Source organism: Cololabis saira, chromosome 6, assembly GCF_033807715.1.
Source record: "Cololabis saira isolate AMF1-May2022 chromosome 6, fColSai1.1, whole genome shotgun sequence".
NCBI classification, from domain to species: domain Eukaryota; kingdom Metazoa; phylum Chordata; class Actinopteri; order Beloniformes; family Belonidae; genus Cololabis; species Cololabis saira.
In genome coordinates this window covers 13,845,544-13,861,570 of record NC_084592.1, presented here as the reverse complement: position 1 = coordinate 13,861,570, position 16,027 = coordinate 13,845,544, and the positions used below count along the sequence as shown (strand labels likewise).

General features: G+C 41.3%; 1 protein-coding gene across 1 annotated transcript in view; it reads right to left on the bottom strand.

The window, feature by feature from the left end:
- xpo4 (exportin 4) overlaps nt 1–16,027 on the bottom strand; it is a 73,278-nt gene that overhangs the window by 32,926 nt on the left and 24,325 nt on the right. The window contains exon 8 of the mRNA XM_061722883.1: nt 13,737–13,850. Coding sequence (XP_061578867.1) covers nt 13,737–13,850 — 114 coding nt within the window. The remainder of the gene's footprint in view (nt 1–13,736; nt 13,851–16,027) is intronic.

The following is a 16,027-nucleotide window of genomic DNA, read 5'->3' as shown; positions in this document are numbered from 1 at the left end:
TCACATGACTACAAGCACAAACATCAAGCAAGACATCGTTTCCTTATTTGCTACATACAATCACTAAATATAATTTTTTTTTGATAAAATCAACTGCACATCTGCCCAGTGGTTTTTCTAAACTAAATCCTTTCAATTAATAAAAAACAAACAAATACATGGGAATAAGCATATTCATGATTGCATATGGTGCTTTATGTTTTGCGATCGGCTGAAACCAAATAAACAAATGTTGCATCGGGGTTGACTTTTCAGTGAAGCGAGATCCTCCCCTACATGTTGAATGTCTCTGACACAGGAGCTTAGCAAAGGGAAACAATCGTGTCAAAAAGAGCACAACGTTCCTCGCTCACATCAGGACATTATATAAATCATTTGGTCTTCACGAGATCTTAAGTACAACCTCATATGAACAACAGTGAACATAAAAAGATGGCATTTAGTTAATAAAAAAGGTCTTGATCCGGAGGCAGCATGTGTTAAAACTATGAACGCCCAAATATTCAATTTACTGTGAAATTCCTTTAGAAGCAATATCTTGAACATAAATTTCTGTATCACATTATCTGCGTCTCGTATCACTGTGGAGGAATTTTGGCCCACTCGTCTACATTGTTTGTCCTTTAACGATCAAGTTTGGACTTTGTGCCATTACATCACCCGGTGCCTTCTTCTCTCACTCAGCGTGATGCAGATTTGCTGGGGTCACTGTCCTATTAAATGACCCAAAATTTTATACGTCAGTCTAATGTTTTTTATTTTTTATTTTTCAACTTTTAAGAACGTATATTTTGCAAACTTTAAAATCTTTTATTTATTCAAATTATAAGTGAGTACTTTAGGGCCAGTTTTTCATGGTCATTTCAAGCCCGATAACTGGACGCTATAAATAAATCTAGGAGGTAAAATACCTTGTTGACGCCAACAGTCGGACACATACAAATGAGACATGAATGCAGATGTAATCAACTCCTTTCGTCTACGTACAAAATACATACGTTTGTGTTCTAAATCGTCAAGTAAGCAGATTGTGGAAATGATAAATTCTTTGGCGTTTTTTTTAGGCTGCAGCATAGCATGCTGATCTGCTACACCTAATGTACGGTTATAATCGTAATAAAAGACCAAGAGATCTGTAATTTTTTTTTATCTCTGTAGCAATTACACATTTTTCTTTAGGACTTAAGTGCAACCTTACACCACACTAACTGATGATTATTCACAGCATGCAGTAAAAAAAACATGAAGTAAAATCTAAGAGCAGTTTGCAAAATTAGTATTTTAAGTATCGTCTTTTTGGCCCCTGCAGATTCTTTTAGCTGAGAACTTACTCAGCCCCTGACAGCTTCATTATCTTTCCAAAAGCAGAAAAAACGACCCAGAATACGTCCCTTAAATACGCCGTGATTAAAAGTTATGCTACAATTCTCACTGCAAGCAAGTGCTTGTGATATTTTTACGCTTTTTTAAATTATTACCATTACAGCGGCACTGCAAAGGACACCACCTTGAAATAGAAAGGTCTTTAGGTCAAGAATGAAAAAGTAAACCTTCCTCATCTTCCTGTCACCACTTCCAAAAAACTCAGCTGATACCTGGCACGATTGATACTCACTGGTGGAACAAACAACTCAGCAAACAGGGGTGTTGTGAAATGCCCGTTTTTTGATGTATCTTCAGAGAGTGTGGACCTGGTCTCAGGCAGATAATTGCAGTGGTGGTCTGAGCTCACAGACAGCCTCAATCAAACCCGGAGACGAACGATCAGGCTCCTGATGAGAAAAAGCTGCTTGATCGAGTCTCATCTCAGCTCTGAGATCCGTACTGAGCTGTCACACTCCGGCAGAAGAGGCATCGCTGCTCTAAACTGTGCACAGGCGCTGGTACGCGTACGGCAAGGTGGCAGCAGGAATATCACTGCGAGTCATCGCAGCAACATGTGTTTACAGAGACGATCCTCGGGCAGACGTCTCCAACTCAAATGCCTTCCTTCTTTTGGAGATACGGCTCTCGTCTCAACCAGTCTGAGCCCTTCTACCGCTTTCTTGCTCTTCTCCCGTCTCTTGAATTGTCATCCTTCTGTTTTCAGAGTAAATACCTCTTCACCAGCACTTCGTACATGTGGAGCAATTGAACTTTCAACCTCTGTCTCTCCTCCGCGTTTCTTCTTCCTCCTCCTCCTTTCCAATCCTCTCCAGTTTTCAGTTCTTCGCCTGCAATTTATCTCACAGCCCATTTACAGTCCTCCTCCCCTCATTGCTCTCTCTCTGCTCGACAGCTGTGCTGCTCCGCTGCCCTGCTGGTTGGGAGCCACACGGCTGGGAAGGGGATGTCAGATGCTAACATAGCGTAGCCACAACACTGTAGTCTTCAGTGCTCGCTGGCTGCTGCTCTCTCTTCCAGAGCGTGAAGTCATCCTCTGGAAGAGCTTGGTGAGAGGATGAGGGGGGGGGGGGAGGCAGGAGGGGTAACTGGCTGGTGAGTGAGAGAAGAAAGCGAGAGGGAGGGGTTGGAGAGCAGCGCGAGGCCAGCGGACGGAGCAGCGCAAGCTCTGAAAAAGCAGCTGCTTAAGCGAATGAGCCATGCAATGCCAGTAATCTCAGTCGCCTTGAGCCCGACTATAGATACACGGTGAGTGTGTATGCGTGTCATTATAGGGAGAGGGAGATGATAGAAGAGAGAACAAGATACAACAATATGAAATGTTTATGGCACACAGATAAAATGACAGTTGATTTTCAGTGTTAATACATAATGGCTTTGATATAAGTAAAGAGTTATAAGACATTGTCCCAGCTGCAAATCAATGCTTAGGTGTGTGTATATATATATATATATATATATATATATATATATATATATACATACATATATATATATTAGGGCTGTGCGATTAATAGATTTTAAATCTAAATCGGATTTATTAATCAAGACGATGTTAAAAAAAAGGAAAATCGGAAAATCGAATTTTTACTTTGTTTGGTCAAGAAGATTGTTAATGTTGTCACTTTACTAAACTCAAGGAGGATTTACAGTATCTTTCAGTTGCACTTCATTCCCAATAGGGAAATTTGTTTATTTTTCCTTTCAAAATAAAGATAAAATATTTGAAACAATTTATTCCATTGTCTTTTGTAGTTTTACCAAAAAAATCAAAATCGAAAATCGGGTTTACAGGGAGAAAAAAAAAAATCGGGATTTTATTTTTCTCCAAAATCGCCCAGCCCTAATAAATATATATATATATATATATATATATATATATATATATATATATATATATATATATATATATATATATATATATATATATAGTAATAGAAAGTGAGTGGTTGAATTGCAGGTCTCCAATTCAATTAAATGTCACTTAAACATCCATACAATCTATCAAAAGCCTTAGACCAAACTATCAGGTGATTTTTTTTCCCCCAGTTAGGAAAATTGTCATCCACCACTAGATTCATTTGCAAACAAACCAAAGGCACGTTTCAGGGTTAGTGCCAAAAAAACTGAGGCTTAACAAACCAGAAGTCCAACAGACAAAACATGAGACTGGGAAAGAAAGGGAAACCACCGTAGGTAAGAAAAGGCTAATAAACACGGGCGAGATTATGGAAATGTAGGCGAGTGGAGGACAAAGCGAGGCTGTGCAGGGAAAACAAGATTGGAGGGAAAAAAGAAGAAGTGGGAAACAGAGGAGCAGGGCAGATATCAGGAATGATATTTATAGAAAACGACAGCTTAATGTCGGCTGCTTCGGGGAGCTCACAGGCTCATCTTTCTGGGCTTCCAACTTATTGTCTTTTCCAGCATCTCTCTCAGATTACTGGTTACTGTCTGCCTGCAGGCGTCTGCCTTGGCCTCATCAGCCCCTGCACTTCAAACTAATTGGGTTTAGTGGATAAACACGTAATGCTTCATGGTGTGTGTTTGTGTGTGCGTGCACTCTGGGTGCTCTGTCTTAGACCACAGGCGGGGGCCGATCCCACAGAAAGCAATTTCGTATTATAGAAATATACCAGACCAGATTTAGTGATAGAATGCTCTCATTTTCTCCAAATAAATCTTGGAAGCCGTTTCTAGGACATAATCAGTATGCAGAATCTGTTTTAGAAAATCTTGTAAAATAATACAAGTTCACCACACGTGTTGATTGTCGGCAGGGGCCCAGAAAACACTCCAGGGGACCAGCAGTTGCTTCTGGTCTGATGCAGTGTTTTTATTGTGGAGTACACCAACGCAAAATACTGTTTTTCGTCACAAATCTACTTTGAGAGTGCACTCGAGTCATGGTGGCTGAGTCGCAGTGAACTTTTCATTGGTTGCAATGTGGACCGTAATTTCAGTGTGTGTTTAAAATTGCCTACCAGGCAAATTGATTTTAAACAGTTTAGTCCTGCAAGCTATATTGTTTACAAATACAGCAGCATTGTTTTACTTAGAATTTTATATATTTATATATTTTTTTTATACAGCATAAACATATATAGAGCATAACAGCATATTTTTGGAGCCAGATAATATCGTCTTTTATATGGGTTAAGTTTCCCAAGGAAAAACAAATGTTGCTCTCCTCTTTTCACTTATAAATAAGCAAACACTTGAAGAAAAGAACGACATTTAAAATATTTAAATGACCTTGTAACAAAACAATGCAAAAGTGCTTAAGATGCATCAGGTACAATATCTGCTTAAGCCTGGACACCCTCATAAAATGTCATTTTAATTTCTCTTAAAAAAAAAAAAACTGTTTTACTCAAATAAGTTCAATAAACCCAATGACTACAGAGGCTTTATACCTGCTTTGATACCACTGGACCCACATAATAAAACTTAAATTAAAAAGAGATAACTCCAATAATATAATACTAACTAAAAAAAAAAAGAAAAAAGAAAAGAAATCCTATCTTCAACAAATGTAAAAACAAATTTCAGAAGCTTTTCTCCATCTGTGGCACAGATGGATAATTTATTCCAGGCTCTTTAAAGTTCCTCTGCTCTGCATCTTAACCAGTATCATTTGTCATTTAAAGCACTTTCAATCTGCACTGCTGCACTGAGCCTGTGTTTATTAATTATTATTACTACTACTACTATTATTTTTATTTTTTAAATGAGACGTAACGCGGATCGGACAGTGATTGATCCACGTGGACCACGGATCATCTGTGGTCCATTACAGTCCTGGTTAATAGGAATCCCTGTGCACATCTTGATTTACAATCCCGCGTACACATTAATTGTCTTCTTCACCTCTACTGATACATTTCTTGTGCGCTCCCGGCCCTTAACTGCACTTCTGAGGAGACAGAGTCAGGTTGTATAAGGTTATTGCTGCATTTGCATTGCCTCATTACCGTAGTTACACTGTACCCCCGAATGCACAACTGGAATTTCAAGTCTGATCATGCATGTGTAAGAGCTAAAACTAAGACATTTATCCATTTTCTACTGATTAATCTGGCCCTGTTTCTTGTCCTTCAGAAAACACAAAACAAACAAAGATTCAGGAATGATTTGGCTTGGACCATTTGTTTGCTGATGACAGATTATGAACTGCAAAATAAAAGCTCATCATGGTATCACTAGATCCCAAGGAGCAAACATTTCCAGGAACAAAAGGATTAAGAGCTATGTAGGTTTAATTCTACAGTGCATCCTGAATAGGAACCAGCGTGTTCAGTCTGCATGTGTGCTTGCAGCGCATGTGTTCATCCGACAGGATGACATTAACCAGATGCTACTGACTGTACAGCCCGTGCACATAAACAATATGTTGCTGCTCCCAACTAATCAGAGCAAAGCTGAAAGTAGAACACAAAGAACGCACAGCTGACGCCACTATTATAGGCGCCTCGGTTTGTGTGCAATCTTTTATCTTCTGTGTGCTTGATTCGTTTTAAATCCTTTTCTGTTGTTATGCTCGTCAAGAGGTTCAGTGGATTTATTTCGAAGGAGCAATAAACAGGGTTTTCTTTTTCAATCTACATCAGTCCATTTATTTTCTAACCTCTCTCATTCTCCTGGGAATTGCATCCACAACAGTTCCTCTTTCTTCAATCTCTTGTCTTTATTTCTCTCAAACAGATTTTTCTTCAATCTAATCCTGCACCTCGACCCTGTCCTTGTTACTTTGTTTTTATTTCTCTTTATTCTTTTGGTAATGATTTTCCCCTCAATATCAGTCCGCTCTTTTATTCCTACCCTCATCCCTCCATCAATCATTTCTTCCCTGAATCTCAGAGCCATAACTGTCAGTAGCTGAAGTGGGAGAGGAGATAAGCACTCTTCTACTGAATCCCTCAGGAGCTAAAATGGGTTTGCTGCACCGAGCATCCCTGCAGGATCTGAACGAATGCTAAACACTGCATAATTATTGAGCTCATCTCAAAAGGCATGTTTCTGTTCTGTCAGTAAAAAAAAGAAAAAGAAATAAAAATCTCAATCTTTAGCTGGCACAATAATTATTGATCTTGCGCCAGTGTTATCTCACTCAGCTTTATTGCACATACTGAACGTGCCCTGACTTAATCTACTTCCCCATGTTCCTGCTTCTTCTAAAGGAAACAATGAAGTCTGGCTTTTAATACGCTCCATTTTATTGTCATTGTTTTTACCATGGTTTACAGTACAAACGTGTAATTACTATTGTAATTTGTGGTATATAGTATATCCTTTGTTTAGTGAAACTCTTTTGTCTGTCTAATTCAAGCTTAAAACATTCAGTGTGGGTACCAGTTTCTTCAATTTTTGCTCCATGGTTCAGTGACTTTTCAGGTTTCAGGTTAATTTTAGTGATTGTGGTTACTATAAACATAATTTAACATAATCGATGTTGAGAGATAGAGGACTAGAGATACCTGGATTTAACCTCCTTGAACCTGCTGCTTGGTTGGTTTGTTCAACTTTAAAACCTTCTAAGAAACTGTAGACCTTTACGAAAACCAGAGAGCCGTCACAGACGCAACATCGTTACAGCACTTTAACTTCTCACCAGTCGTGTTCTTTGAACCTCCCTCTGTTGTCTGGGCTGTAAAGATGAGTTTGTCTTCTCCACAAATCACAATTCAGCATCTTAATTACACCAGTCTGGTTTAGCAGCAGTTGGCATTTGTGGTCGCCCTTTTTAATGCTAAAATATGTTGAGTGGAATCTAATAACGGCAGTGCCAAAAGGAATTTTCATAATCACAAGTGACATTTAAGATAGATAAAAACATAACAACTTTCAAAACTAGTTCCAAATGCCGTCAACAAACAAAGGTGCAAACAACGAATGTTTGACAGGGAATGTTGCTCTTTGTCCGATATAATCAAACACTGAATAAAGTAGCTGTAAAACGGAGCAACACAAATGATGGAATGATGGAAGAAGAGCAATAAAGTAGGCCTGTGTTGAAAAAAATCGATTTTCCATATCTAAATCGATATTAATTCCTAAAAATCGATTCTTATGTCTAAAGATCGATTTTTTTGTAATTTTCTTTTTATTTATTTATCATTTTCGCCAGGTGAACTTTAATCCCAGTAGTCGGACACACAGTTTGTCATGACACTTCTGAAAAATGCCAGGTGCTTCATGGCAATATGTGTGCGTTTTGACAGAATAAATTAGATAAGCTAAAAATGATATTTTTACTGCATGAACTGTTGAAATTTCTTTCTTTTATGCACTTTAAATGGATATTGAAAGGCCCGTTTGAGTTATTTATTTCTTAGTTATTTCACAATAATTATTGTGAAATTATTATTTCACTAGTTATTTTACAGTCATATAATTCAGGCAACAGCTCAAAAAACATTTTAAATAACACTAAGCAAAATCAATATCGAATCGGATCGAATCAAATCGTGATAATCGATTCTGAATATTAAGAATCGGAATCGAATCGATTCTTGAAATTTGAATCGATACCCAGCCCTACAATAAAGCAGGAAAGCTAAATGCAGACGGATACAGACTCTGCACACCAACTAAACCTCGTGGCCTCGTGGCTGCAGAGACTGACAACGACCTCCTGTTAGCTCACAACACAGATGGGTGATGGAGCGCAGGAGCCATTTAATGAGAGGCTGACAGACATCCACCCACGGAGGGATGGAGCCTCTCCAGCACCCCTCAACACGGCGGCGTGTGTGTGTGTTATGGTTGGGTTACTGTGGTTGTTAACAGGGGCCCCTAATCCTGGGGCCGGCCTTTAATCCTGCCACTGGTCGTCTGTGGACCGTGACCCTAAAGGCGCGTGCCTACCAGCGCCTCCCTTTACACATACACACAAGTGTACACAAACACACACTTAGCCGGGCTGGCCAGTTACCCCCTCACAGCTGAGGAGAGACGGCAGCTGAGACAGCTAAGGACGCCATTAAACACACGCACACACGCACTTACGTCTACTACACAAACTTAAACGGACACACTCCTACAGAAACAGATACGTTCCAGCACACACAAAAATGCAAACATCACAGCATAGGTGACAGTGCAGCACGCACACACAAACACACACACCAGCAAGCAGCTGACAGCACAACAGCAGCCTTACAATAACAAACAGTTGAGCTACTAGAAATACCACAGCCAGAGATGAAACCAGAGGCCTGAAAACTGAAACCAACACAAAACACATCCTGCAGATTCCAGCAGCAAAAACAACCAAGCAACAATGGCAAACATTTTTATTCAATGCCAGCCGCCGCCGCAGGCCAATCAAGCCTTGATTAGGCCTCTGTTATTTGTATAACGCATATCTGATTACATACAGCGCTCTGAGCCAATCACTGTAATTTGTGATTGCTTTGTGTATATAGATGGTAAACATCCAGCCATATCACAAAACGCTTACATTCAGAGAGCTGATAACTGGTGTTTACAAGACACAACAAGTAAATGCTTATAGACAGTTAAGCTGCAAATAATTTGAATATACAATGGTAAACGAAGCACAATCTCCATTTCTTTGCCAGGCTTTGGTCAGAGGTGGAATACTGATTTTTCTAGTCTTATTGACACAGCAAGCTATGTGCATCCATTAACTCTTTTCAGGTCTATACATCGTTCTTTCATAAAAAGACTTAAATACTGATGATGGCAGTGGAGAAACATCGAACTCGCTATGTGGATAGCCAAGGCCAGAGATCAATCACTGACAAAGTGATTGACAGACAAATGCTCCACCTCCTGAGCCAGTGCTACCCAAGCTGAAGAGGATGTACCTGCTAAAGTGGCCAGTGCCTAAAACTCCATCAGCAACTGATCTTTGGGTTGGGGAGTCTGGGATTCTACATCAAGATGGCATCATGTGATGATCATTTATGCAGTAAAACTCTTGTTAATCAAGATCCAGATCTGGTGACTGGGGAAGAAACAAACTGCTTGACTAAAAAAATGTACCTTTCAACTCTCCGTTATCATGCTGGAAGCAGGCCCAATATTTTCACGGCCCAATCTAAAGGTGTAGTTGATAAAAACTAAATAAAATGACAAGATCGGCATTAAAAACTGTGGTATTTTCTCTATAGTAATAATAATAATAATAATAATAATAATAATAATAATAATAATAATAATAATGGATAATAATAATAATAATAAAACATAATTTTCGAAAAAATAAAATAATGGAAATTGTAAATTACCTTTAATATGAGTATTTCTATAAATGTGTTTCTATGTTTGTGTTCCTATTAACGTTATTTAAAGCCATTATTTAATTTGTTATATATTAGGGAGACCGATATTTAGCGCTTTTATTTTGAAGGCGTCTCGCCGAGACCTCGTAAACATCCGGCGCTTCGGACTTTAACAGTAAAAGTTTAACAGCAGTAGCAAACTGTGTCTGAAAGACTAAACGAGTGTAGGGAATGCTAAAGTGGAGCCTAACTGACACAAAAAGAAATTATTTTTTCTTTCTGTGCGGCCAAATGACCCACGGCCCGGTACCGGGCCGCGGCCCGGGGGTTGGAGATCACTGATTTAGCAGATGCTTTTATCCAAAGTGACTTACAACAGAGGAATACAACCAAGCTACAGTAACATAGCAGATCAAAGAGTAGCTGTAGATAAAACAGTATTTAAATAAGTCCGGCTAAGTGCCACCAAGACGGCATTCAAGTGCAGTTCAGGAAGTTAAAGGGGAAGCAAAGTTCACAACACCTTCAATGCATCCTTGAAGGGAGAGAGGGACAACTCTGCTGGTGGCCACGCATAACTTGTTCTACTGTCGAGGAACGACCTGGGAGAACAGTCCAGACTGGGATCTCGTGTGAGAAGAGGGCAAGGTCAGTCTGTGTTCTTGTGAGGAGCTCATGCTCGTGAAGGGGTGTAGTCCGTTATGATTGAGGTCAATCCCGAAGACCCCAAGATCACCTTGTAATCAAGTGACAGGGCCTTGTGTTATTCAAGCACTCAGAGGTAGTTAGTGAAGCTCAACGAACAGAGGTGTGACGCGTGCCCATCTGGGTTAATTAGACACCAGACGCGCAGCCGCATTCTCAGCCTTTTGTAGCGGTTTGATTGCATAAGCTGAAAGGGCAGCTAGGAGGGCATTGCAGTCATTTAACTATGGCTTGTACCAGGAGTTGAGATGGATATTGAGTCAGGTAAAGTCTTTCTTTTCTTTTTTAATTGTTATAGAGAGTAAAGCAGCACGACCATAACTGGGCATCGAACATGACAACAGGTTCTTCGTAACTTTCATGGGAACAACAGCTGTAGAGACAATATTTATGTTGATATCGAGGTTGAACAAATGATGGGCAGGGATAACCAGGAATTAAGTCTTATGGCGCTTTTCCACTAGTACCTACTCAGCTCGGCTCGTCACGCCTCGTCTCGCCTCTACACGCTTTGTCCCCGTTTGTTTTTCCACAGCCAGGTGAGAAGTGGGCAGGTTGGGGTGAAGCTGCTGTGACGTACTCGATTGCGCAACCCCTTTGTTTGTGTCGCCGCTGATCAGAAATCAGCTGGAGCGGCTGAGAGTAAAACACAGCTCCTGGTGGATCTGGTCGTTCTTTATCGCCCGTCTACATCCCTTTTTTAATTCTCTCATCAGCCACCAGGTTTATGAACATCTGCACCTCAGAGTTGGATCACCAAACAGACGTTTGCGCTGTATAATAAAATCGCCGCGAGTCGCTCTCGCGCTGACTCCCGCTTCCTGATTCAAACGTCTGACGGCCCCCCGACCAATCAGTGGCGTGGAGGGTGGTGACGTCAGATCCATGGCCGACTCAGCCGCTTAGAACCTCGGCAGCCTCGGTACAGAAAAAGTATCTGCTTGGCACGGCTCCACCTGCCTTGGCCCGTAGTGGAAAAGCGCAAGATGGGGGCGTGGCAGGTAGAAGCGAGCTAATGGCTTTTCCACTAGTATTTACTCAGCTCGCTTCTACCCGCCACGGCCCCGTCTTGCGCTTTTCCACTACGGGCCAAGGCGGGCCGCGCCGCGCCAAGCCGATACTTTTTCTGTAACCATTCTGCCGAGGTTCTAACCGGGCTGAGCCGGGACTATTTCCGACGTCACCACCCTCCGCGCCTCTGATTGGTCGGGGGGCCGTCAGACGTTTGAATCAGGAAGCGGGAGTCAGCGCGAGAGCGACTCGCGGCGATTTTATTATACAGCGCAAACGTCTGTTTGGTGATCCAACTCTGAGGTGCAGATGTTCATAAACCTGGTGCTGACGAGAGAATTAAAAAAGGGATGTAGACGGGCTGTTTTACTATCAGCCGCTCGCGGCTCCAGCTGATTTCTCATCTGCGGCAACACGAACAAAGCGGTTGCGCAATCGAGTACGTCACAGCAGCTTCACCCCAACCTGCCCACTTCTCCCCTGGATGTGAAAAAACAAACCGGGAGAAAGCGGGTAGAGGCGAGACGAGGCGTGACGAGGCGTGACAGGCTGAGTAAGCACTAGTGGAAAAGCGCCATTAGATGGCTTAAGTTGAAGGTAGTGATCCTTCATCCATGTAGAGATTGTGGGGTGGTCCGGTGGGAATGACGGGTAGAGTTGTGTATCATCTGCATAGCAGTGATACGAGAGGCCCTGTGAATGAATAAACTGGCCCAGAGAAGTTGTGTAAATGTATTATGGAGCAGGAGACTTGTTTTTATTTTCTTTTTACATGCAAACTTCTGATGCACATTTCAAAATATTGGACAATGAAAAACTGATAGAAGCTTCCTCAGTTTTACAAAATAAAAAATAAATACATTTTTTTTTTTTAAAAAAGACGTTTTGACACTCACTTGAGGTGGGTTTTGCCTTTCTGAGACCTTGTGATGCAAATTAAGGCCGAAAAGGCCATTATAAATACATTTTAATGACATGACCGTGTTACAAATGAATCAATATCCATTTCTGCAATCATAGTCAGCACTAATTAAAGTATCACAACATAAATTGAAACATTTAAGAAACTGAATTCCTGAACGAACTCCATTAATCCCCTAAAATGATTTCTCACTTTCCAGCTGACAGCCACAACTCACTTTCTGTTTACTATGCCCACCCCCACCCCCCAAAAAAAGTGAAATGTAAATTAAGCAACATATCAAATTTGATTTTCAAGTAGACCAGATTGTGCAGCTGTGGTCAGCAACAAGACTCAGAGGCTGGAGCTTTCAGCCCATGATTGAATGGTATTAAGGAGCTTTAATTCTCGATGAAAGCATTCCCCTGCACGTCAAAGCATCAGTGGCTCCGAGAGCATCTGCAGCTTCAGCAGACTTCAAGATTCGTCCGTCAAGACAGATACTTCCCAGTCCAGTCAGTTGTTGAACATCCGCCACAAGTCCTTATGTACTGTGAATGGTTTGTTTAAAGATGGTTAGAGCCAAGAATGTGGACTGTTGATATCTGTGCAGACCCTTCATGATTAGGTTGTCAATTTGCATGTACCTTCTATAGTAGGATGGGAAGTTTTAAAAGAGCAGCTCTAATATGCTGTGAGGGATAAATATTTTGGATAAAAATCAGGAGGGGTATAAACTCTTAAACATGACCCACTACAGCAGTGTGTGAAAGAAATGTGGAAGAAGGTGAGCAAACGCATAAGGAAGGATGCTCTGTGTAGCTGGAGGGGCCTGATATGTTTAGCACTACGCAGCGATGGCCAGTCGGAGGGTTTGAATAGAGGCTGGAGGGAAGAAGAGCTGACCAGTTTGTTCCACTCTTCTATTCCACACCATGCACTTGGCCGGCTTGAGCTGTCTCTTTAAACACACTGAACAAAAATACACATTTACTTCACCGGGGCGGTCCTCTGGATAGTAACACAATAACATAACCCCACTGCAAGGCATCCATAAATCTGATTAATGGTGCATTCAAGAAAGCTCTGAAACAAGAACAAACTTAGGTGGTGCCAAAAAGAGGAGGTCAAAGCCGAGCTAGCTGTCAGACACCAAAAAGAAAAATTGTCTCTCTTTGGTTAAAATGAATAAAGTACCATTAAAAGATCAAGAGGGGAAAAAAAGAAAAACAAATATAATTAAAATGTAAGACAAAAGCAGATTTAATATGGAGTAAAACATGTTTTAAATTACTTCTGTGACAGACATAAAGCTGGATGAACCACCTTCAAGTTCCACCAACTTGATTTAATTACAGGTTTTTTGAGTGATGAAAGATTGTGCCACGGTTGATGAGCTTCAAATTAAGCAATTTATCAAAGTAAAAAAAAAAAAAAAAAAGAAGAATGTCCTTAAATGGAGACTCCAGAAGTGAAAAGAAACTCACGGTGAAGAAGAGGTCCATGACGCGGGTGTCCAGCAGCGCTTCCCTCCAGGACTCGGTAGGCTTGAGTGTGACGTTCTGCGTGGCCTCAAACATGGCGATGTAGTGGCGCCCCAGTGATCCGCCGCTGGTTAAGGCCAATAACAGCATAAAAAGGAAAAGGAAGAGGAGGAGGAAGGAGAGGAGGAGGAGTGCCACACACAAAAACACCAGCTCCTGTCACTAAACTCCTTCTCGATGGGTATTCTGGTGTCTCTATGAGCGTCTCTGGCTTCTTGTGTGGCCTGCAGCAGACACTCGTGAGCCACTTGTTAACCAACTCTTCCTGTCATTAAGTCTGTCAAATGATATTTGACAACAGGGCTTTTTAACATTTTCCCATCCTTCCCGTCTTGGCTGCTTTTTCTTGATTTTCCCTATAGTCTCCCTTATCAGCTCCTCATTTCACGCAGCTTTTACTCACACAGCAAAACTTGATCTTCCTCACCCTCTCATCCACTTCTCCCCTCCTCCGTCTTGATTTTCTCCAGCTTTTTCCAGTTTTCACCCTCTGACTTGCCTGACACCCTCTTCCCTTCTTGTCCTCCTGTTCACCCCTCTTCTTTCAAGTCTTCCCTGCTTCTGCTCTCAGTCTCTCTGCCTCCTTAAGATCTTAAACTCACCAGACGCACATATGCTGCGGGCAGTCAAGGCTGCGCTCCTCTACAAGAAGTCCTGGAGGCTCCTTACTGGCCTAGAACACTCCCTCTCCTACACCCTCGGCCAATCACCGCGCCTCTCCTCCTAAATGCTTTCCAAGACCTAAGCCTTCTGTCTTTACTTCACAGGCACTCACTTAAAACTTCAGTGCCACACTTTTCTGCTCTGTCAAGTGTTGTTACAACTTCTCACTAAGCTACAAAACTTCATATCCTTATTTTTATCTTATAAAAACAAACAGAAAGAGCTTTTCTCTCAAGATGTATAAAAAAAAACAGCCTGTTTTTGTGTAAAAACTGAGGGTGTAGCTCACACTAGGTTACTGTGCGAGGAAAACTGACCCCTGAAGTCTGGTTAGTTTAGATAGTGTGAGTGCTTCAATCTGAGCTCAAACAACATGATTCCTGGTCTCTGGAACAGCTGGGAGAGGTGTGTGTGTGTGTGTCTGTGTGTGTGTGTGTGTGTGTGTGTGTGTGTGTGTGGGGGGGGTTCTGCTGCACATGCATGTGGAACAGGTTTATGTATGCAAAGTTTCCATGGCTTATATATGTGGCAGTCATTTAACAACATAGCAATGTAATCCAGAAATACATAAACGTGAGGTATCTAATGGTTTTATCTAATGTGTTATCTGGCACTGCCATCATATTTTTTTGCGCTGTTCTCTGAGACGGCACACACTTCAAGTATACATGTGGCAACACAAGTTTGTGAAAAATAAATGAATAAATAAATAAATAAAGTACTTCTTTGAAACACACTGGATTGATCATGGTCTTCTAAAAGTAACTTCTACTCCAACTATCTACACTTGTACATGTATCAAAATTTCCATTTACTAATGCTGCAATATGTAATTCCAACTTCTTCTGCCTTTTTTCCCCTCATCCTCTACTTTATTTACTCCGATCGATGTATATTGATTTAAAAAAAGCCTAGACTTTTTCCACATTACCCACACAAACCCGTATCACTTCCCTCCGGCTCAGTGACAGCAGAAGGCGGAAACTTCCAGAGGAATGTTCGATCAAAGCCAGAGAGTCAGAGGCCGGCAAGGTCGCACATTCCTCAGACACCAGCCCTCAGTCACTCCCCTCGCACACACCCCACCGCAACACGCCACGCTACGCTTTTCGGCACAAAAGTTGGCACCTGTTTAAGGGGTTTGTGGGATAGTGCGTGTGTATGTGTGTCCTACGGTTGGCTTTCAGAGCTTGTTAAAAATAGGCCCGGTGAGGCAGAGGTCCGATAACCGGAGCCGTCCAAAGAGAGGAAATACAAAAAAGATCAGAGAGCAAAAAAGTGCGGCGGTTGATTCCTGCTGATTTTTGGTGGAAGATTTTAAAAACTTGATTACAGAATTGTACCGTGTCATTTTGTCATCTCAATCAAATCCTGAGAAATATGATTATAATATTAATATAATACATTAGTTTATTTCCTGATCAAGTCCTGCAGCACAGATGGACCACCTCAGTGATGGTGAGGTTCTCAAGTAGGTCGTATAACTGGGAGCAAACTCACAAGAGGCCTGGAGAATGATACGGAAACATCTGCTTCAACTATTTCGTACTAATGAACACAGATGCTATATT